Here is a 25879-nt window from a genome sequence, read left to right on the forward strand (position 1 = left end):
CGGTCCGCACGCCATAAAAAACATTGTACAGCCCTTATGTTTACCAATGTCCGCAGAACTCCGTAGAAAGACAGCGTTCGTACCTCGTCTCGCACACGGACCATTGCTGTGTCTATGTGTGGAGTTCCACTGTACTGTATCTTAAATAAATATTCGAGTTAGAAACTTTTGCGACATACTTAATACATCTTCAGACAAACGATTTATATAAGTTAACTTGCATATTTATAACATGCAGTGCATTTCATAACATTAAATATAATTTTTCTCGTCAAGAAATTTGTCTAGGTTGTCAAGTTTTTGTCTGCAGACTCTCCAAACAGAATGTACCGTGGAGTTCTTTCTATTCTATTGGTGCGGAGAACTCTTTTGATGATTGAATTGGCTTTCTTTCGTTTCTCAGGTTCCTCAACAACAAGTTCGAAGACTCCTACACTCCGACCATTGAGGACTTCCACCGGAAATTGTACCGCATTCGTAACGAGGTCCATCAGCTCGACATCCTAGATACTTCCGGCAACCACCCTTTCCCCGCCATGAGAAGATTGTCTTTCCTGACTGGTGAGTTCAATTCTCTTCTTAAACTGTTGGGAAGTAGACTTAAATAATTGCATGTAACATTCACGCTATATTTTTACTCTGTACTCTGAACTAAACTTCCGAGCTTAGTCAATGTAAATTCTAAAAAAAGATCTCCCTATTTTTTCGAGGATGTTAAATATTTCTACATCAATGGGCTTCAGTCCATAGGTTTTAGAGAAATATAGTACGGTCCAATAATAAAATATGCTCTTTTTCTTTAATCTGTTGTATCATTCAATATTAAAATTGGTACCTAGTTTTGGATAAGATTAGTGACTAGCAGACCCCGGAGAAAGTATTGCTTACAGGGAAACGCACGATGTAGTATAGCTAATGTTTATGAACCGAGGACTCTCGCACGCATCACTGTGCAGGTAGGAGTAGTGCCGGCGCAGCTTAGTACAACGCAGTCAAAAGCTATCGACACGGGTCTTCAGAATGCCGAGACCAAAAGTACGCGAGATAGAAACCACTAAGGAAATACGTTCGTCAATAAAGTGTTTTCCATCCATGGTAATGAACTGTTTTGTGAACTGTGTCACGTGAAATTGGCAGCCGACATGGTCTGCAACGTTAGGAAGCATATAAATAGCAATAAGCATAAACTCGCATGTAACAGACAACATAATTTAAGAAAGATACAGCAGGATCAGGGGCGGCTCTACAATAAGAACTGCAGAGCTGCAGAACCGCCATTTAAATGGACCTGAAAAAAAATAAAAAATTTAAAACGTGCTTTTATGTAATCTAGTTCATTGTTTCATATACAGAGTGCGTCAGAAAGAACGGATGGATTTCAAACTATTGATACGCAGCGAGGGGAGGGATAGAGTGAGGGAGACCACCACTGTTGGGTCAGCGAGAGAATGCAGTTTCAGTTGAGAACTTGGTGTTGGTCTGGTGTACAACGTGCTTTCATCGCAAAGACATTTTTGAAAAAAGAAGAATCTGTGATCGCCACTCAGGACTCATTTCGACATCGGACGTCACGCTAGGATTCCAACTCGGAATACAATTTTGCGGTGGGTGGCTTCATTTCGTACCACAGTTCAATATTAAAGAAGAAATCACCTGGACGAACACGGAGCGAGTGTACACCTGCAAATGTGGAGACAGACAGTAGGTTGTCCGGCCACCAAACGATCAGCCCGCAAACATGCACTGAGATTGTCCGAGGTTACGGTAAGATCTCGCGCCCTGCGAGTTCTTTCTCTGGGACCATTTGAAGGCGTAAGTAACCCCATATACTGGACGAACTGAAGACGGCGATTCGTGAAGAAATCGCGGCAATCCCACCAACTATGACTGTGAAAGTGACGGCGAACTTCAGAAAACGCCTCGATGCCTGTATCGAAAGCCAAGAACATCATATGGATGATGTTGTATACCATAAATAAACTGCATGTATTGGTGAATATGTTGATAACAATAAATTTTTGATTTGATGAATCCTTACAATTTTCTTGCCCTGTGAAATCCATCCGTTCTTTCTGACGCACCCTATATTTTTCCAATTCATTCTCCTTCGATTCGAGATTTTACTGTCTGTAGGAGCCTTGAACTGCTCAAGAATTTTATCTGTAGTGTACTTTTCGGATCTGTGATCGGCAGTTCCTGAAGCTCAACGTAGGGTAGTCGGCAGCAGAAAACCGGTTTTCTTCACCGTCCCATAAGACTGCATTAGAGCTGCAACCGAAGCAGATCTCTCCGAATATACAAAAGAACCGTCAACACTCTCGTCTCTTCATGACCTGCGTTAGAACATAGCCTTTTGACTTATTGTATATCATTACAGTTCCAGTGTGTTAGTACTGTGGGTGGCGTGATGTGATTAGTCAGTGTGAATAAGGAAATATTTTATATTAAAAATGAATGAAATGAAAACCTAATCGACCAATCCTTTTCGACATTAAAAGAGAAATTGCATGTTAACATAACAAATTAGGGCGTCTTACACAAAATTTAAATATTGAAATTTCTGGAAAAAATCTAGGAAATCATGTAGCCTACTAGTCATTTTAATACCGAAATGTGTAATGGAAACGATTGGTTTTTTGCTGCGCTCATGAAAACGCTTTCTCCCCCACCCGTGTATTCTGTTTAGAGGAGAAAGTACATGGTCAAACACCGGAGTGAAGGATTTAGTTAATTTGACTTAAAAAACTAGAAAAGCTTGTGGGGCACATCACCACTACGTGGCTAGTTGTACCAGGTGGGAGAGGTGTAGCGCACAGATGGCTGGAGTACAATTTCTGGTGCACAGTCAACTTCGAGAAGGGGCTGTAATTACACGCATTATCCGATTTAGATGCAATAAACAGCATGCGTTTGCTAAATACGTACACTATTTTTTTAAACAGAACTGCCAACCTTTGTAACCGCGGGCCGCTACTGAGCAGGAATCTCCTTCACAACTACTTGAACGAACATTTTACCACAGTCTACTATATACAGTCGCGAAGCTCAATATGTAGTAAAAATGCAAACATGGGTAGTTGCCCACCACTAGGATCGCTACTATCGCCTTATCATCGCAGATCTCTCTCCTAGTAGACGACAAAATATGTTACACTTTCGTTGTATTCTTTTGGAAAAATTAACACCTTCCTTCCATTATTGAAATATTAAATGCATAAAGTTAATTTATTATTTTAATGAGGTATATTAAATTCCACCATAAACTCGAAGATATCTGCAAGAAATAGGTTAATATTATTTTTGTTTGTGCAAAACGAACTGAAATTTACTATAATCGCTTCACTCATTCAAGATTATAGCGATAATTAACTATGAAACCAATAAATATTAATTTTCATTTTCCTTTACAACAATAATAATGGAAATATGAATTAGTGGAGTAACTTACGTGTACCGGTACTTGTAGTGTAGGCTTACGTAGTTAACAAAGTGGGATGAGGTTAAGCAATAATAATCACACCAGAATTGGAAATAAAACGTGATCAATAAATATAAATTTTATTCTAACAGACTTTTTCTACGTCTCTAGTAAAGTAACAAATAACAATAACAACAAAATTAACAGCTATAATTAAAAACATATCCTTTGAAAAAAAGTAGGCCTAAGCAATAATAATCCCACCAGAATTGAAAATAAAACATGATCAATAAATTTCATTAAAACAAACTTAATTTTTCTACGTCTCTAGTAAAATATTATTATTCCAATTATTGTATTTCAGCCATTAACATTTTCATTACAACCAATATCGAACATTTCACAAGCATCAATGTGAAATTCGCAACGAGCTAGCACTCGATGGAAATACGACACAGTCCAAAGTCGACCGTGGACAGTCTATTGTTTCTAGTTGCTAACCGCTTGGAGCGCTTTATCACGAGATTTGCAAAAAATCACCTCAAGCTTCGCGACTGTATATAGTAGACTGTGATTTTACGGAGATATGTGTGACGCATTTATTGCTTCAAATATTCCGTTAAACAAATTAGAAAACGCGAAACTTCGTGGCTTTTCAGAAAAGTACACTGGAAGACAAATTCCTAAAGAAGCAACACTGCGGAAGAAGTATGTGCAACATACATATGAGAAATGTCCGCGTGAAGTGAAGTGTAAATTACAAAATGAGAAGATATGGGTTTCTTTCTATAGATGAAAGAATGGATTCCGTTGGACGTCACGTTGCAAATGTGGTTGTGGCTGCCCTTAGTGCGGAATATTGCTGTAGACCCTATCTCTTAATGAGTGAAGTGTTAGACAGGGTTAATTATTCCATCATATGTGAACTTTTTGATAGTGTTATGCAGTTGCTATGGCCTTCATGTGTACAATTCGAAAATGTGTTACTATATGTTACAGATGCTGCGAGCTATATGAAGAAATCTGATAAGTTTTTTGAAACACGTTATCCGAATATGATACACGTTACATGTCTTGCACATGCATATCATAGTTCATTGCAACGCATCAACACGTAAATAATATTATTACCGTTATGTCAAGTACAATTAAATATTTAGGTCTCTTAATGAGAATAAATTAGAACTGCACTTTGTAAGCTTCATAGCTAATCACTGGAAACTAATCAGAAGGACGCACAAATAATGAGACTTTCATGTATTACTTCATTTCTCATGAACCAAACTGTACTACTGCCAGCGTGATGCTGTCTATCGTTGTTTACCCCATCCCTCTCAAAGCAGCTATGCTATGTTGCATACTAAGCTGATAGCAATACGCTTCCCGGGGCCTAGTGATTAGTGATTACCAGGGAAAGGGATTTGGAGTATTATAAAGAATGGTGAAACGTAGTATAGATATTCGTAGCTCAGTGACTGTCAAGCGAGCTGCGTCACAGAGCATGGAAGAGTACAGTCCACTTCATACAAACTTACACGCAACGTGCTGTAAACGTATTTCACAATAAATAATTGTTATAGTTTAATGATTTATAATGACCTATATACATAATCTGCATTTCATTTTGAACTACATGTGCTTTTCTTGGCGACGCACAAGACACTAATAAGCAACATTACAAATATACATAGTTAAATATCAACCTCTGCATCCTCGCGTGTCAGTGGACATATTGATGGCTGATAGACGGTTGTCTTCTGTATGGAACTGGCCTCTGAATATGTATGTTTTTCTGCCAGGAGCGTGTTAAATTAAAATCTTTATTTACAATATTATGAAATATGATAATATGTAGCCTATACAACGTATACTACAGTATTTACAATATATGCAATATACTACAATATTTACAATACAGCCTAATACAGTATCATTAAATGTTGAACAAAATGTAGAACCAAACGAAATGGCATTTTCAATTAATGCTATGTTTTGTTCATGAAACAATTATTCCTGCTGTGTCTTGTTATAATAAATTGTAAATATTATTTTCAAATTTTCAAAATACAACTTTGCTCTGTTGCAAGGAAGGAAATTTTTTAACACGGAAAAACTCCGCTCTACATCTGCAGAGACAATTGGAGAGTACTTGAAACAAGATACGTCAATTAAATTTACATGTTGAATGATGTCATTGGGACACGTCTTTGTTAGTACATCTGAAATCCGTTTAAGAATACCGTACCCATCATTTTTAATCAAAACTCTGTTCATTTTTTCACCATCACGTTTTCCTACTTCACCTTCTACTGCACTCAGTTTATTTACAATAGTCCTCATAATGTTTATTTGCTCAACTAGTTCTACTCCTGACTCTTCTAATTGAATAATGGCATCCGGTAAATATCCAAAATTTGGCTTAATATCCATGACTTCTTTCTCGATTGTTCTATCATTTAGCAGTCCCTGGCGTATTTGAATCGTCGCAGCGGCATCATCGGTATCGAAAGACTGGACCACTTTCTTCACAGATTGGAGGTGATGTGCGTAATAATTGCAAGCTTCTAACCATGACCCCCCAGCTCTTAAGGACTGGACTTGGGAGAAGCGACAATTTAGGGAATTGTTTCCTGAATTTTGATACTCGATCTGGAGCTTTTACAAATATAGGCTAGTCTTTCAATTTTGTATTGTTAGTTGGTTTCACTTTCGGCATTGTACCTGTACTTCACTACTCTGAACTGCAAACCTGCATGTTGAAGTTCTTATGCGACAACTGTCCCGTTCACCTGTTGTTGACGTGCAGAGACCTGCGAGTATGTCATGGAGGGGAGGACTTGGTATAAAGGGTTGTAAACAAATGCCTGTGTAGATTCCAATACTAGCTTTTACTACTCCAAGTTCCGTTCCCTAGTGATTACATTTCGCATTGTATATCTGGCAGAATACCTCAAGAACTTCATATTGCACGCTCAGTCCTTTTACTTTCCACGTATTCAGGATGTAATGAGATATTATTTTGATACCATAGAATTTCAAAGTCTTTATCGGAATAAATTTTTTATATTTTTGCATCTTTCATAACTCGAAGGCGGTGTCATCGTCGTTACTGTTTTTTTTTTGACCTGTACAACGATTTATCTTAAATATTATGAACGAATTTTGTTCATGTCCTATGTCCAAGAATGTAATTCATCCGGGAGATAAAGCTGAAAAATAAAACCGTAAATTAACAAAAAAGAAACAATATGAATATTAGCTCAAAATTAGCTCCAGTTAGTTTATTCTTATTAACATGAGAAAAAGTGACAAATTAAACATTACATACAGTGTATAGTAATAGTACATTATGCAACGAGCCTATAATGGTAGTAATTAAGACGCGAGGATGTTTATGAAACGAGCGCAAGCGAGTTTCATAATTTTCATACGAGCGTCTTAGTTACCATTATAGGCAAGTTTCATACGACTTTTTATGCTCGACCATATTTCTAACTTGAAATTATTCATAAGTATTCATGTTATTGTTATGTGAGTGAGTGCAATAGCCTACCTCATAAATTGTGAGATGTGCGCAGACGCGAAAGTATTGATTTTTTCCGGGAAACGAATGTCGACGACCTTGATATAATCTAGAGAGTAAGATAAAAATTAATCTTGATATAACCTTGAAATTGAATTCGACATTGAAAAACGAGATGACAAATTGAATTTATTTTAATATTATTTACAATTAACGCTAATTATTATAGTAACAGAACATAACCTTCTGCGACAGTATTGGATTTCCAGCATCCGTGACGTTTCCCTCGTTGTCTTTCGACTGCATATCCGAGAATAATCGAAAACCTGAACTTTAATGAATAGGTGTACTTTAATGACATGCATTAAAGGACTGCTACCAGGTGTATAATTACTACATTTCGGCATGGTCGAGCATAAAGGATATTAACAAGCCTATACAAGGTGGAAGGTAATCATTGCACCAAAATGAAACTGATCACGAGGAGAGGTTTGAAAAATCTAAATAATTTTTTTATGACATTTGAACTTTTAGAGGAAATCGTTGTATTTCTATGAAACATTTGGCAACATCACGGCTACTACAAGCGTGACCACCCATCTTTTACCTTCCCCTCCCCCTCTGCTGTAATCAGTCGGAGATATGCGAAAGTGCGCTGTGTTGCAATATTTATTTTAACGACTTTCGCAATTATTCAATTTAAACTCACGCTAAACGGTTTAATTTACAAAAAAAAAAAAAATAGAAGACACTAACTATTTAGTTTATTTTTACCTACCTGCTTGTATAGCAATCGGCCATTTTTCTCGCCCGTTACAGTAATAGAGCGCTATAAACTTTATATGTACGAGTATTTATTCATAGTGGAAATGGTTAAATACCCGATGGCAGTGGTAACTAATTACATCAATAATGTCAATTAATAATAAACACAATTAATAATAAACACAATTAATAATAAACACAATTAATAATAAATTAATAATATCCACAATTGTGGAGTAACGGTCAGCGCGTCTGGCCGCGAAACCAGGTGGCCCGGGTTCGATTCCCGGTCGGGGCAAGTCACCTGGTTGATGTCTTTTCCGGAGATTTCCCTCAGCCCAATATGAGCAAATGCTGGCTAACTTTCGGTTCTGGACTCCGGACTCATTTCACCGGCATTATCACCTTCATCTCATTCAGACGCTAAATAACCTAAGCTGTTGATAAAGCGTCGTAAAATAACCTACTTAAATTTTAATAATAATAATAATAATTAATACTAAAATAATAAATAAGAATAATATCAGTAGTATAATTATATTAACAAGGAAGATCATAAATTCAATGAAGCACGATCACTTAAAATAACATTTAAAGTAAATCTACTTTGTATCTTAATCCTAAATTCGAACTAAACCCAACGAGTATATGTTCATACATGCACAAGTATCTTTCAGCACTACACTCCACTCATTTCGCTGTCAACTCACTCACTGCACTGGAACTACGACACATTTAACTGATACTATCCTGATTTCACTAACACTTCAAAAACATTTCACTGTTCAAATACTTTGTTCTATTAAACTTCACTGACACAACACACTTCACTCACAAAGACACTTCTTCACTGATACAACATTTCAAATAACAAACCATCAATTACACCCTTTAAATAGTGTATAATACACTACCGTCTATTAGTAAAATCCTTAACATTGGACATAGACTATTTTTTTTCCTGTGATTCATCCAAGGAGAAGTGCAATAAAATTTTTGCTATGTTTATCACGTAGAAATATCGGTCCCCTTCCACCCTGTGTGATTGATTATTTAACGACAATGTATCATGTACTCAGCAAATCAAGCTTTCAGGTATAACTCCCTGTAAAGTTGATTTGAATAATTTTGAGGGACAAATTGTTCCGGGGCCGGGTATCGAACCCGGGACCTTTGGTTAAACGTACCAACGTACGTATCATGTACTCAGTTATCCAGCGTAGATGAGATTGGTTCTAGCGAGATGGTATTTCGGTGAAATCAGTCCCAGGATTTTCCAAGTGATTACCTGACATCCTTATATTTGGACAAAACTTAGGCCTAAAGAGAAATCCAATCAGGTAATTAAGCCAATCGGGACTCGAATCCCTGCTCGAGCGAAGTTTCGAAGCACAACTCCCGCCCGTTACCCATCAACAACTCCAGTGACCTCATTTTGTCTGTTTTAAATCTGACAGGAGCTGTCAGGTATCAAACATTGACTCTGCATATTGAAATGTCGAAGTCTTGTCACCTTAGCTGCGACTGAATTTGAATAAAGGCAAAGAGACATGCAAACTATGTTGTTTGTTAAGAAGTCGCGTCCTGGAGTTACGGAAGATACTCAAAAACTGTCTCAGAGATGAGAACATTCAAAGTTTGTTTTCATGACAGCGCAAAGGAACCTGATATCTCGGAAAGTTATAAGCTTCACGTATCACAGTCTTCTGTATGAGGTGGAGACTTTATTGTGTATCTTCCCTTCTCTTTTATTCTGTGGTGCTAAAATGCCCAAGGGCTCATACCCACAGACTGTGGTCGCCCTACTGATCTCTGACCCGAACTCTCTGTTACACTTTGTACAGTACGGACACGAAATGCATCCTTCTATCATTGACGTTTTAGGAACATTTATTCTATATTTATTTTTCTCATAATCTGTACAAGATGCAAATCGTTTGTTAAATATAATATTCATATTGTGCAGTAAAATGCACAGAATGTAGGCCTATCTAAAATGTTGATTTTTTTAAAAGAAATAATGTACTAATTTCAATAAAATTGATATGTACACAGGCGTTCAGAGATATTTGGCCTACAGTTTTCTGATCGTGTAAGCGAAGATTCTAACCACGGGATAAGTCAGAACCAAATATATAATAAATTGACAGACTTTGAAATAGTTACGCTAGTTCTCAATAGGTGACACTATTACTAAGAGACGGGTTCGAATCCCGGTTGGGGCAAGTTACCTGGTTGAGGTTTTTTCCGGGGTTTTCCCTCAACCCAATACGAGCAAATGCTGGGTAACTTTCGGTGCTGGACCCCGGACTCATTTCACCGGCATTATCACCTTCATCTCATTCAGACGCTAAATAACCTAAATGTTGATACAGCGTCGTAAAATAACCCACTAAAATAAAATTACTGAGAGAGGTAAAAATATGTATGTATGTGTGTGTGTATTTATTTACACTGCAAATTAAAAGTACAGTTAATAATAATACCAATAATTAATACAAATAATTAATACTAACAATAATTTTAATAATAATAATAATAATAATAATAATAATAATAATAATAATACGGAATATTCTAAATTAAATGAAGCACGATCACTTAAAATAACATTTAAAATAAATCTAATTTGTATCTTAAATCTAAGTTCGAACTAAAACCAACGAGTGTGAAAGCCAGGTATATGTTTAGAAAGTGTTGATGTAGATGAAGTATACAGGGTGATCCGTTTGGGTATGGATAAAATAAAAATACCGTAAAACATTTACTACTGATAACAGATATATTCTGTATTAAGTATACAGGGTGATCCGTTTGGGTATGGATAAAATAAAAACACCGTAAAACATTTACTACTGATAACAGATATATTTTGTATTAAGTATACAGGTGATCCGTTTGGATATGGATAAAATAAAAACACCGTAAAACATCTACTACTGATAACAGATATATTCTGTATTAAGTATACAGGGTGATCCGTTTGGGTATGGATAAAATAAAAACACCGTGAAACATTCACTACTGATAACAGATATATTCTGTATTAAGTATATAGGGTGATTCGTTTCAGTATGGATAGAATAAAAACACCGTAAAACATTTACTACTGATAACAGATATATTCTATATTAAGTATACATGGTGATCCGTTTGGGTATGGATAAAATAAAAATACCGTAAAACATTTACTACTGATAACAGATATATTCCGTAGGACCAAAAAAATTAATATTTACGTAGATTTACTTCTGAACTTTATTTGTTGAAACTTTGTGCATACAGCAATGAAAGATGGGACATTCCTCAGAGCTCAACATGATCCCCAATGCACATCCTGCACAACTCATAACGGTGATGCATTCAACCCATGTCCGTTGTAACATAAGAGAGGTGGTTTGTTGAAAAGCTTGAGTAATTTTTACTCTCAGGTCATCAATGTTTCTGGGTTTCTTTGAATAGACAATGTCTTTTATCAAAACTCTACACGAAGAATTCAAGAGGGGTTAAATCTGGTAAGTTTGGGGACCAAGTCAAGAGATAGCTGTTTCTCATACTAGGTTTCGTCTGCGATTTTCTGCATGTTTTTTAAACACAGAACCTGTTTCTACAAATGTTCGATACCACAACATTATGGAATCGTATTTAGGTATATTACGCACACCATACTTACGTCGAAATTCTCATGTTACTGCTTATAATACATTCATAGTATTTGAAGCTGTCCACTTGCTCTACTGCCTCATTTCGATTGCGCTGATATGAGTCAATAATCTGAATAATGTTTCCTAATTCTGTAAGGGATTATTCGTGACTTTTACACTCTTACTACGTCATACTACTTTTGACCAATAAAACGGTACGAAAGGACGTATTTCAACCAATCATGGCTGCTTATCGCACAATTTTATCGCGTCCCTAGCATTTGTTTAATTTTATCGCGTCCCTAGCATTTGTTTAAATTTATCGCGTCCCTAGCATTTGTTTCTTTGTTTGCCAACATTTGAAACTGCGCTGGTCTGGACGTCAAAAATATATATAAAATTACAAACCACTCCAGTCGATGCACAGCAGTTTCAAATATGACTCGCATTGGCATTCAAGAACAAGAATTAATAAAAATCACTGATCATACCTATGCATCTTCTGAAATCCGATTTACAAATAAATGAAGAGCACCATTCAGAAATCCTGAATAAGTTGAATACACCATGTAGGCCTAAATCAACGAGTTCCACTTCTATTATGCAGACGTCCAATATAACATCAAATGAACCACCAACCACATTCAAATTTGAAAATTGTACATTCAATAATTATTCCTTTTAAAATTATTCATGTTTATTTTTTATGTCATCGTCGTTAATTAAAACTTTTCTAACACTTGTGTATATTAGTTAGGTTATGTTATAGCTTCTGCTCTGAGAGGATAAAAAGAACTTCTGCTATATGATATTATGGATAGTCACGTATCAGAGATTGTTTAATATTAAGATTTATTGAATAGTAATCATTACAGTGCCTGTATAAAGACACTACTGCCATCTAGCATGCATCTAGCGTAATATTTGTAATGTTGAGATGGTACAATAATACATTTGAAGACAGTTGTATTTTCGTAAGTCAATTAATATTTTATTGTATTGGAGTACTTCGTTACTTCTAATCTTTATATACTTTCTTCTAATCGTGTAATAGTCAATTAAATCCCACTCGAGTTTTGATTTTCTCTAGATAAATCAAAACGTCTAGTGAGATTACTGTTGATAATTGATACGATGGGAAAATGTCAACTACAGAATTTCCTAAACGTCTGGAATTTAATAACAAACTCGTGACATTTTAAGCCCTAAAATCTGCTACATTCTGTGGTCTTGATATTACACCGGGTTGGAAAATAAAATCGCTATTAATATTGCGTCGCACCACAAATTAGTTTAGCCAGACAATTTTATCAAACGGATTTCCCAATTGCAATTTAGCAATTGCATTTACTGAAATAGCCCAGAAGTCAATCGATGGACCGACCACTGGATTTAATATTCAGTGTGGTGCGTGAATTAACTGGACGTATGTTCAGCTTGATGGCAGACCGGGCGGTGTACTTTACTTGAAGAGAACAAAACATTATTAGATTCCATAGTTGTTCACCAGCGTGAGTAATCTATTCAGGCGACTAAAGGTTAATAGTAACACATTTGACAATTCAGATATTTGATAAACCCAACAGAATCAATTTGGGTGAAACTCGGGTCCCTTCTGGAAGTTCTGACAACGAGAAAAAAATCCTGTCACCGTCCGGGATTGTGCCCGAGCCCTTCCAGTCCGTAGCCATTTCTACCAACTGAGTTTCCCGGCCGCCAAAACTGCCAGGAGAATTGAGGAAATCCCTATAATTATTATACCGTGGATGAGTGGATGGATGGATGATAGATGGATGTGTAGGTGGGCGGATGGTTGGATGGAAAAAAAGTTGTTTTATTTAACGACGCTCGCAACTGCAGAGATTATTCAGCGTCGCCGGATGTGCCGGAATTTTGTCCCGCAGGAGTTCTTTTACATGCCAGTAAATCTACTGAGCCTGTCGCGTTTAAGCACACTTAAATGCCATCGACCTGGCCCGGGATCGAACCCGCAACCTTGGGCACAGAAGGCCAGCGCTATACCAACTCGCCAATCAGGTCGACCTGGATGGATGGATGGGTATATGGATGGATGAGTGGGTCGGTGGGTGAGTGTATGGATGGATGGGTGGATGGGTGCATGGATAGATGGATGGGTGTATGGATGGATGAGTTTATGGATGGATTGGTGAGTGGGTGGATGGATGGATGGGTGGGTGAGTATGTAGATGGACCGGTGTATGGATCGATGGGTGAGTGGGTGGATGGGTGTGTGGGTGGATGGATGGATGGGTGGGTGTATGGATGGATGGATGGGTGAGTGGGTAGATGGATGGGTGAGTGGGTGGATGGATGGGTGGATGAGTGGATGGGTGCATGGATGGATGGATGAGTGGGTGGATAAATGGATGGGTGGGTGTATGGATGGATGGGTAGGTGGGTGTGTAGATGGATCGGTGTGTGGATGGATGGGTGAGTGGGTGGATGAATGGATGGGTGGGTGGGTGTGTAGATGGATCGGTGGATGGATGGGTGGGTGGGTGTGTAGATGGATCGGTGGATGGATGGGTGGGTGAGTGGATGGATGGGTGAGTGTGTGTATGGATGGATAGATGGATGAATGGGTGGATTGCTGGATGGGTGGGTGGGTGTATGGGTGGATGGGTGAGTGTATGGATGGATTGGTGGATGGGTGGGTGGGTGTATGGGTGGATGGGTGAGTGTATGGATGGATTGCTGGATGGGTGGGTGGGTGTATGGGTGGATGGGTGGGCGGATGGATGGATGGATGGGTGGGTGGATGGGTGAGTGGTTGGGCGGAAGGATGGATGGATGGCTGGGTATAATAATAATAATAATAATAATAATAATAATAATAATAATGGCTTTATTTAACCTGACAGAGTTAAGGCCGTAAGGCCTTCTCTTACACTCAACCAGGATTAAAACTTGCTTACATAGTTGAACATAAAACTGGATCAGAATTAAGTAATTACATACTGATACAATTTAGGTACATAATGAGATCAAAAGAGGTAGTTGCATAAAAATTTACCTCATAAAATAAAAATAAACATAGTGGAATACATATTAATGTTGTTAGAATCAAATACGAATCACATAAAAACAGAAGCCGATAATTCAATATAAAATGTACACAGTAGAAATAAAAATAAAGACATTAGTATACATATTAGTATTAGATTACAATTAAGTAGGATTTACATAATTAAACCAGAAATTGACAATTGAATAAAATGTACACAAAAATAGATTAATAATAAAAAAACAACACAGTGGGATACATATTGGCGTTAAGTGATAAATAAACACGATTTACATGGTTACACAATAAAAATAAGAAACAAAAAAAAATAAGAAAAATAAAAATCAATACAGTGGAACACATTCCATTAAATATTTGCAACGCGTTAGATCTGGCAACTCATCATTAGATATTTTTCTAATTTACATTTAAAGGAAATTAAAGTTCGACAGCCCGTGACTTCAGGCGGCAGAGAATTCCAGTGACGAGAAGTAGCAACAGTGAAAGATGAAGAATAAAGAGATGATGTGTGCAGTGGTATTTCTAGCGTGTTATCATATTGTGACCGAGTATTTAAGTTATGATACTGAGAAAGACTGTGGAATCGGACAGATCAGTAAGAGGGAGTAGAGGTGTGCAAAATTCAGTGTAAGAGAGAAAGGGAATGTAACTTTCTCCTCTCATTTAACCTGAGCCACAATAATTTATCGAAAGAAGGCGAAATGTGGTCGTAGTAGCGGACATTACAAATGAAACGAACACACGCATTATGAACACGTTGCAGTTTTTGGGATAAATCCACCCAGAGATCACTGAATAAAGCGTCACAATAATCGAAATGAGGCGTAATAAGAGTCTGTACAAGCGTCTGCTTTAATTTAGCTGGATAGTGGTAGTGGCAGTTGACATTGGACATAGCCTATACGTCAACATATATGCCTAACATGGAGTCAGGCCATAAAGGGAAAGTTTAGGAGGAGAATTCGATCCGCAGTTTCTCAAGGCAAGCCAACATTATTACAATTATTAGCGAGGCGTGTTCGCAGCCCCTAAATTCATACAGCACAGCGTGCATGTTTGTTACGCACCATTTCATAACGATTTATTGCCTCGTGTAACATGGCCGCTGTAATTACAGTATATACTGCTCAACGAAACGGCTTTTCTACCCAGGTCCGGCAAACGTATGTGAGTAATTAGAAATGCACTCGGAATACGTGAGGGAAGGGTTAACTGGAGTTTACGCAGGGTATAAAGGGGTAAGGAAGGGAGAAAGTGAGAGAGAGAGAGATAGAAAATATGAGAGGTAAAAGGTAGTTTGGAAGCGCCTTCCTCTACGCTGGCAAGCTCAGAACAGCAGCTGCGAAAGCTGCCTGGGAAATGGCGAGAGAATTTACAGTTGCCCAGGCAACTAGACACTGCCACTCCAGTCACTAGTCTTTCCGCAGAGATCGAATTTTCTAGTTCTGGGCCTCTTTTTTTGTCTCTTTTCCTTCCTTCCCGTCGTCCATCTGTTCCCTCATATCAGAGGCTACTCAAGTAGAAGGTATTCCTGTTCAGACAAGTACAATTATCAAGCAGTACTCATCAAAAAACGACAAGATAATCTTTCTAGCGAAAATTCATTTCGTTCTCTTTCGTGTTCGCTTTTCTGGGTGAGTTTCATGTAAGCAACTGTCAATTAATAATCTATACCTATAATAAATCTGTAGCCAAATTTTTTCTGTTAATTTTCGATTTTCTAAAAATAATTGGTGTTAACATGTATAATTAACCATCCTGAAACCGAAAATCGCTTTTTTTTAATTTTTGTTTGTATGTCTGTCTGTCTGTCTGTCTGTCTATCTGTTTGTTACCTTTTCACGCGATAATGGCTGAACGGATTTCGATGAAAATTGGAATATAAATTAAGTTCGTTGTAACTTAGATTTTAGGCTATATGGCATTCAAAATACGTTATTTAAAACGGGGGTTATAAGGGGGCTGAATTAAATAAATCAAAATATCTCTCTTATTATTGATTTTATGAAAAATGTTACATAACAAACGTTTCTTTAAAAATGATTTCTGATAAGTTTTACTCTTTGCAAATTTTGATAGGTCTGCTATTTAATGAGATAAATGAGTTTTAAAATTAAAATATTTGCCATCTAAGGCGGTGTATTGAAATAAAAAAACAAATGACTTCGTCTATAAGGGGCCTTCGACACAACAATCGAAAGCTATGAAACATGGCCTACAGACAATGTTTCTGTGTTTGTATGAAGTAATATAGGAAGCTAAATTAACCGATTTGTATAATTAAATATTATTTCATCATTGGAAAGTGTAGTTTCTCTGGATGGACATAATGCTACAATGTTATTACAGTAACTTGTGAGTGAAATGAGGACAGGTAAGATTAAAATAGCTTCTTATGCACAGAAAACTTGATAGGTTATTCTGTATATTCATTTCCTGTATTTCTTAAAATAATGTTTATGAACATATTCATTTTTATCTCAGAGAATTAACGAACAACGAGAGTGTATTGATTTAGTATGCAGTAATAGTACGTTAGCTTAGCAATCTATTATTTTATAATTCAAATTTTAACTATGCTCAATTGAATCGTGTTAAAATACATAAAATATATATGCAATAAATGCAATGCAAAAATATTGGGTAATGAGCCAAGCAGATTATGTTGCGCTGTTGTAAAAGCTGTTCCTCCTGAGATTCAAGAGCTCCCACAACAAATTAAAAACTTTCTGATTCGAGTACATCCGTTATCAACACACTTTTTACACAATATAATATAATATAATATAATATAATATAATATAATATAATATAATATAATATAATATAATATAATATAATATAATATAAACATAATAATAAATCTGTAGCCAAAATTTTTCTGTTAATTTTCGCTTTCCCAAAAATAATTGGTAATAACAATTAATAACATGTTAAAGGAATTGTCATTGCACCAAATGAGTGCTCTCTGGATCAAAATGATCGCATTTTAATATTTTAAATACAATTTAAATTAAGTAACATATGAAACGATTTATCCTTCTATCAAACACGAATGTTCCCTTGGATCAAACGTCCTATTTTAATTATGTAATTACTTTATATTTATTTCTAACGGGTGCAGCGGAGCGCACGGGTACGGCTAGTCTGTATATATATAATTTGAACTGGTAATGAAAATTACGGGAAAACGGCTGAACCGATTTTAATAAATGACCCTCATTTTGAAGCTTGGAACCCAAAGTTTTTCAGAAAAATAGTGGTTTTCAGTGAAATGTTAATTTTCCTACATAATTTTCCTATTTTCCAAAATCATCTGTCGTCAGTTTTGAGAACTAAAGGCTTTTAAGAATAAAACAAAACACACACACTACAATAAACAATATTACACGAAGGCCATGACCTGCAGGATTGCTGACATATTTAGAGCTCAGATTCTCTGACACCATAATTCCAATAGCTCTGTCGTTCTTCATTTGTGTAATTTTTTTAGAACATCTCAAGACTTAACTAAAAATAATTTATAGGTCTGATTCTCTGGTGCGTAATTTTCTGAGTGCAGCTGTGTATTGGATTTTAGAAACTACAAAACTTGAGAAGGTTTGATGACATTATTACATTAAAATTTGAATATTATCACAGTTTATGCCATGATGTATTTGTCACTAATGATATAGGCTACATTAATGCTATTGATATATCGATGATATGAAAGTGAATCCTTTTGGGGTTATATAAGTAGGCGTAGAGAATATCTTAAATTAGTTCTTAATATCTATACTTTACAGAGTAACGGCTATAGTATTTATAGAGTTACTGAAACTACAAAACTTACGTAACATAACAATATTGCTATTAAAAATGAAATATTTTTACAGTTATTACTGAAGCGATGTGGGTCTTTTTTTATATATTTAATGGCTGGGCGGTGTAGATACTTATATGTGTGATTTTCTAAATTTTTTTAGGATGTAGTGCAGTAATATGGAAGAGGCATTAGTAAAGTGAGTCATGCTTTCTATTTTAGCTGCATCATATCAAAATTATTTCCCTATTCCTTTGGTTTAATCGATTAGATCTGAGATCGCTGCCAAGCATATAATTTTGTTGTAGGGAGAACTCAAAGAACTGAAGATAGATGTGTTCAAGGAAAAGTACTTAGCATAAAAACATTAAAGAGGAAGCTTTTTAAAAGAGATATTTTTGACAGGATTATTGAGTTATTACGTTGCTTTAAATGTTACATCTTCATCATTATGGAAGCAAATACATTTCAAAATGTCTGGTAATCTTTCTGGAAAGTGAATATGAAAACTTTTATTTGAACTTATAATTAACTAAATTTGCAGCATTTGTTGCACAAGCCACTAGTTTTATTTTATTTATAAAAATATATAAATTACACTCGAGAGAAAATTAAAGGCAGAATAAATACGGTAAATGCCTATACAATTCGGATAAGAAGTTTTTGTCACCTAGTCTCTTTTCAAAAAAACTGGAAGTTAGAATTTATATTACCGGATGTATGGTTGTGAAACTTGGGTTGTTACTTTAAGAGAAGAACAGAGGTTACGGGTGTTCGAGAATAAGGTGTTTAGGAAAAAACCGTCTGGGGCTAAGAGGGATGAGTTACAAGAGAACGTAGAAAGTTACACAACGCAGAACTGCATGCATAGTATTCTTCACCTAAAATAATTGAAGAGTCCACTGCAAAAATGATCGATGTCAGTTTCTTCTCGAAAATGAACTAAGACTGTAAATGCATAGCTTAAGACATATAGAATGTACATAGAGAGTTATATGGCATTAACACTGATAGTCATTGTCCAGTAATGATCGGAAAATCACAGTTAAGCTTTGAGCGCTAAGCATTTCAAAGTTTCAATTGTTTCTCCTGAAAAATGTATTCCAAATGACATCCATCATTCTTGCAGTGGATTCTTCAATTAGAAATATCAAATACAAACTTTTGAGATGGGCGAGGAATGTAGCACGTATGGATGAATCCAGAAATCCATATAGCGTGTTAGTTTGAAGACCTGAGGGGAAAAAGAGCTTTGGGGAGACCGAGTCGTAGATGGGAGGATAATATTAAAATGGATTTGACGCAGGTGGGATATGATGCTATGCACTCCACAACTGATGCTGAGAAAGCAACATCTAAATCGCACAATTGCTCCTGTCAGCTGATATAATAAATTTGTGATTTTATAATATAATAACGAAGAACCAACCATTTAGCTTGGATTCCCAGAGAAAAATTCCAATTTTATTCATTAAGGACGGGTGTGAAGCAGGTTATATTGCTTTTTGAACTGAGTTACTATACAGGTTGTTAAAAAGTATCCAATATTTTAAGAGGTGCTAGTATGCATTAACACAAGAAAAAAGTTTAATAAACATGGATCCTACAACACATACTTTCTAAGATCTGAACACTTGTTTATAGGAGGTGCTCAATGTGACGTCCATTCATGGCAACGCATTCCTCTGCGCTTCGGCGTAAGGAATCACGCACTCTTTGAAATTGACCTGGCTGTTCTTGGTAACCAAAAGTCTAGGGGATTTAGATTTGAGGAACGAGCAGGCCAAGGTGTGAGGCCTCCTCAATCAAACCTGCGTTCCTGAAATTTCAGCGTCAGGTGTTCACGCTCATTGCGGAAAAAATGTGATGGTGTGCCATCATGCATGAACCACATCTGTAGTCTTTACTGACATGGCACATACTCCAGCAAGGTAGGCAATACGTTAATAAGAAAGTCCTGGTAACGATCTCCAGTTAATCTCTGTGGTAGCACGTATGACCCTTAATCTATCAACAAGAACGCCTGCCCATACGTTGATTGAAAATCGGTGCTGATGCCTTGTTTCTTCAACTGCATGGCAATTTTCATCAGCCCACACATGCTGATTACCAAAATTCACAACACCATCTCTGCTGAACCCCGCTCATAACCGCAACGAAACTTTTTTTTCAGTATTCCTTGAGACGTATCAGTATTCCATCAACTACGGTATGATTATCTGGTAGTCTGCTGTATTGTAGGGCAGAAAAATGCATTGCCATAAATGAATGTCACATTGAGGACCTTCTATGAACAAGTGTTCAAATTTCAGAAAGTATGTGTTATAGGACCCATGTTTCTTAGATATTTTTTTTCTTGTTTTGATGCATACTATCAACTACTAAAATACTGGATACTTTTTAGCACTCTGTATAGTAGCGCTAGGTTAAAACGGGTTAAGTACCCGCCATTGTGGAAAAAATATAAACCTCCTAGGAAAATTAATGTAGTAGGGCTCCAAGAAAGAATAAACAGGTTAGAATTTATGGAAGACATAAGTTTCACAGAATGGGCCTAAAACGTGACGTAGAAGAAGAAGAAGAAGAAGAAGAAGAAGAAGCAATACGTTAATAAGAAAGTCCTGATAACGAGCCCCAGTTAATCTCTGTGGTAGCACGCATGGCCCTTAATCTATCGCCAATAACGCCTGTTCATACGTTGATTGAGAATCGGTAGTGATGCCTTGTTTCTTCAACTGCATGGGGATTTTCATCAGCCCACACATGCTGATTACGAAAATTCACAACTCCATCTCTGCTGAACCCCGCTCATATCCGCAATCAAACATTTCTTTTCAGTATTCCTTGCGACATATCAGTATTCCATCAACTACGGTATGATTATCTGGTATTGTCGGACCATCGGATCTGTGCCCCTTCAGCGCTGTCGTCGTTCTTGGAAAAGTTAACGCCTGTACTCACTCCACGAGTTTGGCCACGAACTTTGCCGAATAGGGATGTTGCCAAACTTTAGTCAAACGCTGTCATAATTAACTGGTCCTCCATGCTACAATATCATTTCTTTCAATCAAAATACACCTTGTATTTTGTACATTTTTAAACCTAAATCCCATGTCTCGAATCACTTTCCGTAGTGTTTCTCTCCAACCTTGGAAATTATTGCTTCTCTCGCAACCTTCAGTATTTCTTCAATGTTGGAACTTCTTTCTGCACGGTATAAAATTCTTGTATCTTTCTTTTTAAAATACGCCGGTTCATATCATCTGCAAGAATTAAAAGTTCCCTTGGTCTGTTCTTCCCTGGTGATTCTAACTTTTCATCTCATGCACAGACTCCCTCTCTCATTATTTTCTTTATTAGGAGCTCTGACCTGTCTATATAAATTACATAAAATGTTGCATTATTAGTATTAGTTAAGTAAGTAATTTTAATACGTAATAAATTGAAATGAAATAAGCCTAACCTGTGATCGCAGCTGCTATTCTCGTTGCCTGATTTATAGGAAACAGATATAGACTTGTTTGTTTCTCTTCATCGAAAAATGTCATTACTTGCTTAATAATATTTTTTCACCACTCCGTGCTACAGTATTCATGTTGAGTTGACAACACTGGACTGCAAGTGCAAATAAACTGTCCCGCAACAAGGCTCAAAATTGTGAGTAGTGGGGTAGAGAAAGGGAGAGAGATATAAAAGAGAGAGATAGCAATGCAGGGAGAGAAATGAATTACCGAGGCTGAGAAGGAATTAGGGTTCAGTTCGCATATCTTACGGGGGCACAGATCCGATGGCCCGACAATAGTCTGCTGTATTGTAGGGCAGAAAAATGCATTGCCATAAATGGACGTCACATTGAGCACCTCCTATGAACAAGTGTTCAGTTTTCAGAAAGTATGTGTTATAGGACCCATGTTTATTAGACTTTTTTTTCTTGTTTTGATGCATACTATCACCTCCTGTATAGAAACGCTAGGTTAAAACGGGTTAAGTACCAGCCATTGTGGAAAAAATATAAATCCCCTAGGAAGATCAATGTAATAGGGCTCCAAAAAAGATTAAACGGGTTAGAATTTGTGGAAGACATAACAAGTTTCGTGGAATAAAACGTGACGTAGAAGAAGAAGATGATGATGATGATGAAGGAGAAGAAGAAGAAGAGCAGGCGGAGGTTGAAGAGAAAGAGAAGAACATCTTGACCTATCTAACTGGGCGCAAAGTCTCCCAAACTACTTCTGTAGTGCAGAGACTTGAAAGAGTTCATGATCCACGTGAGGCATATCGTAAGAAAATTGCGATGTATGCAGGTCAAAGTTTCTCAGTGGGACTTTAAATATCCTCAGGTCAGTTAGATGAAACTTAGCAGCTTAGTACCGCCGTATATAAATTAGCCCGGCTAAATTAAAAGAAAGTTGGTGTGCTGCACTCTTTTCTTAAGGTGTGGAACTAGGGCAGATAGAATTTTCTCGGCCAGTTACCAGTTCAACACGTCCTTTATGCTGTTTGTTACCGTCTCACAACTCTCATTAACTGCGTCTCACGATGTGAAATCAGAAAAGTTCTACCGGCCACGTTACCATAGGAACAGAAATACGACGGAGCGAAATGAAAAGAGAAAGAAATAAATATAACTCTCGAGACATTTTCCGTACGTTAATGAAATGAAAGCGGCAGATTAGATATAACGAATTTTGTACGTCTCTGCAGAAAATTAAATTAAACGTGTGAAATCTCGCAAAAGAGAGCATTCCTTTACGAGAATAAATTACAATATTTTCACTTACTCGGTTTCAAGAAATTATCCTGTAAGGTTGCGTTTATGAAGTAGTGAAATAATTCAGTGATAACTGAAATTGCATCCGTTGATATCACATTCAATTTCCTTTTCAGTTGAAATAATACTGATGAACTATCCTGATCAGCACTTGTACTTTTTCTTAAAATGTTACGGAGAATATAATGTGATGCTGAAAAAGTCCGTTAAGGGGACTGGGTAGTGATTAGGGGTAAAAAACATCCGAATTTTTATTTTGTATTTAAAAAAAGTATATATATATTGTTGGGGGGTATCTCTTGTGGAGCATGTAATTCATAGATTTTTTTAATGCAGTTTTCTGTAAGTTTATATTTTCCATCTTGAGTGCATTTTTCTCTGAAACTACTGAATCAATTTGAATGAAATTTTTACAGTGTTTTCTGCAGCCTGTGCTCTACACAGTAGACCTACGGATTTAAGAATATAATACACATAACACGAGGAAAAAATATATATATGCTTTGAAAAAAATGGCAAAAATTGTTTATCAAATTTCAGTATTTTTCCAGTTTCACTAAGGATGAGATATTTAACTAAATTTTGCTTTAGAATTTACAACATACATTACTTGATAACTTAAAAAAATACGAACTATATGAGTGAAGATTGTAGCAAGTAATGTGCACCTGAAGAATTAGGCAGATTTAGCAAAGTGGGAAAACAGGTTATCAGTTAGGGCCTTTCTTTTGCATTTGGATACGAAATTAATTAGTTGCCTTTTATACCACTGAATTCAGAATGAATGGTTGTATAACCATATAAATTTTTATTTCACTCTGAACACTAAAAACCTAGAAATATTAAACCAAACTTCTGTACTGAAATTCTTTAATCGCAATGGCATCACTACCCACTCCCCTTAAGGAATTGTTATAGTAGTAAGATCATAACGCATAATATAGCAAAATTTGGAAAATGATACTGCACGAAATGCAAGATAAACTCAAATATCAATCAACATGTGTTACAAAGGCCCCTTTCACACTAGGACAGTAGTAACGGTCACGGGTAAGGGTCACCGGTGATTGCAGTGAACATTCGTGAGTCACTGGTGTCGAACACAGCTAGTATTGCCAACTGATTATAACTCGACCAACTACAAAAAGACCTTCGACTTTTCCAATACTCACGTGGCCATGGACGGGGAGACGTCATCACTATACGAGCAACTCGCTAGGCCGGGTTACACTAGTCTGACTCCAACTGTGGTAGACAATGACACTGCCCCTTCCTTCAAAACGTTTTTTTATCAAGTTAGCCGAAACTCCCATAGCTTCCTTGTTGATGTGACAACATTATATTTCAATTCATTTTTTTTTCTCTTTTAAGGGGTTAGGTACAGCTTACAGCAGTAAAATTGTTTAAATATTCAACATTTTTTCCTCCATTACTGTATCTTGTACAATAATGAAAATTGGTACGTGTAAAACACTGTCCTTCTGTTATATGGAAAAATATTTTTACAATTTAAAAAATAGTAGTAATATACGTTACAAGAGCGGTATGTTGACGTTTTCATGGTCGAGGAAAAGATTGAAAAAGCGAAACGTAGTTGAGCTTTTTTAATTTCCGAGAACATGAAAACAAACATACCGCTCGTGTATCGTACATTATTTTGTGCGAAGATCGTTTATTACATACCTGAAAGACGAATTTCTAATTAGTTGCAATGAAATCTCCATGTTGGTTTCTGTTTAATGACGGCAACTTCGGAACACCAACATATCTTTCTTCAACATTGTTGTTATAAAATGTTTTCTGTGTTTACTATACTCCAGCAGGCCGTGATATACGTCTGTCTCCCCCCCCCCAGTCTATAAATGCGAACTTAAAACAAACGGTAAGGTTATGTAATGATTTATTTTTCATTTTAATATTTTAACAATATTATTTATATAACATATAGCAAGTAATAACATCGACATCTGGAATCTTGTTGATTTTTTCACGGCTTCCTTAATGTTACTTGTATCAGGAATGCAATAAGTTTCGTGGAGTAGTAGACTTTACTTAATTTTTGCAAATATTTAAAAACAATAATTAAGATTGCAATTTAGGTGAAATTGCAGTAGTAAGTTTCCAATTTATAATTATTACTATGTTAAACGTCTCTAAAAATAATATGTTAAAAGCCTAAAGCAGTAGAATGAATGTCGCGCTTAAGCGGTAAGAAGAGGGAAATTGTTATGTGTGTTACGTTGGGAATGCTGAATGTGGTATTTCACACTTATCACGTATTGGTTCTGCGCAGAAAACAAGCAAATACGCACGATCTCGTACAAAAATTATTTACATTTTTTTTTTCCAAAATTAATTGCACTGTGCAGTGATGAAGCATTTCCCACATAATTCAAAACCTTTCATCCAACATTCTGTGATGATTTTTTTGTATATTTATGCATGTTATATCTACAATATGATGCAAGATCACTTCTCTACCTGTGATAGATTGTCTGATAAAAAATAAATTCATTTTTAAAAATGGTCAAATATCACCACTTTCTTCTAAAACAAAATAAAAAAAATATTATTTATTAAGGAATGTAGTTGAAAGAGCGTGATATTGCAAACGTGAGTTTCAGCAATAAAATAAAAGAGAGAGAATATGATAAAGTTAACAAGTTTATAAGTTATGAGGGAGACGCTTCATCACTACACAGTGAACTGCCAACATTTTGAATTTTGAAAAAAATATATATATAAATTTTTTTTAATCGTAAAAATATTTTTTTTAATATAGCAGAAGGACAGTGTTTTACACATACCAATTTTCATTATTGTACAAGATAAAGTAATGGAGAAAAAAAGTTGAATATTTCCAAAAAATTTACTGCTGTAAGCTGTACCTAACCCCTTAATTTCTCT

At 36.2% G+C, this 25879-nt stretch overlaps 1 protein-coding gene across 1 annotated transcript in view; it reads left to right on the forward strand.

Moving 5' to 3' along the window:
* Positions 1 to 25879, forward strand: part of LOC138703677 (GTP-binding protein Rhes) — a 386233-nt gene that overhangs the window by 81622 nt on the left and 278732 nt on the right. Inside the window, exon 2 of the mRNA XM_069831771.1 lies at positions 404 to 561. Within this exon, the coding sequence (XP_069687872.1) occupies positions 404 to 561 (158 nt within the window). The remainder of the gene's footprint in view (positions 1 to 403; positions 562 to 25879) is intronic.

Source organism: Periplaneta americana, chromosome 7, assembly GCF_040183065.1.
Source record: "Periplaneta americana isolate PAMFEO1 chromosome 7, P.americana_PAMFEO1_priV1, whole genome shotgun sequence".
In the NCBI taxonomy this organism is placed as follows: domain Eukaryota; kingdom Metazoa; phylum Arthropoda; class Insecta; order Blattodea; family Blattidae; genus Periplaneta; species Periplaneta americana.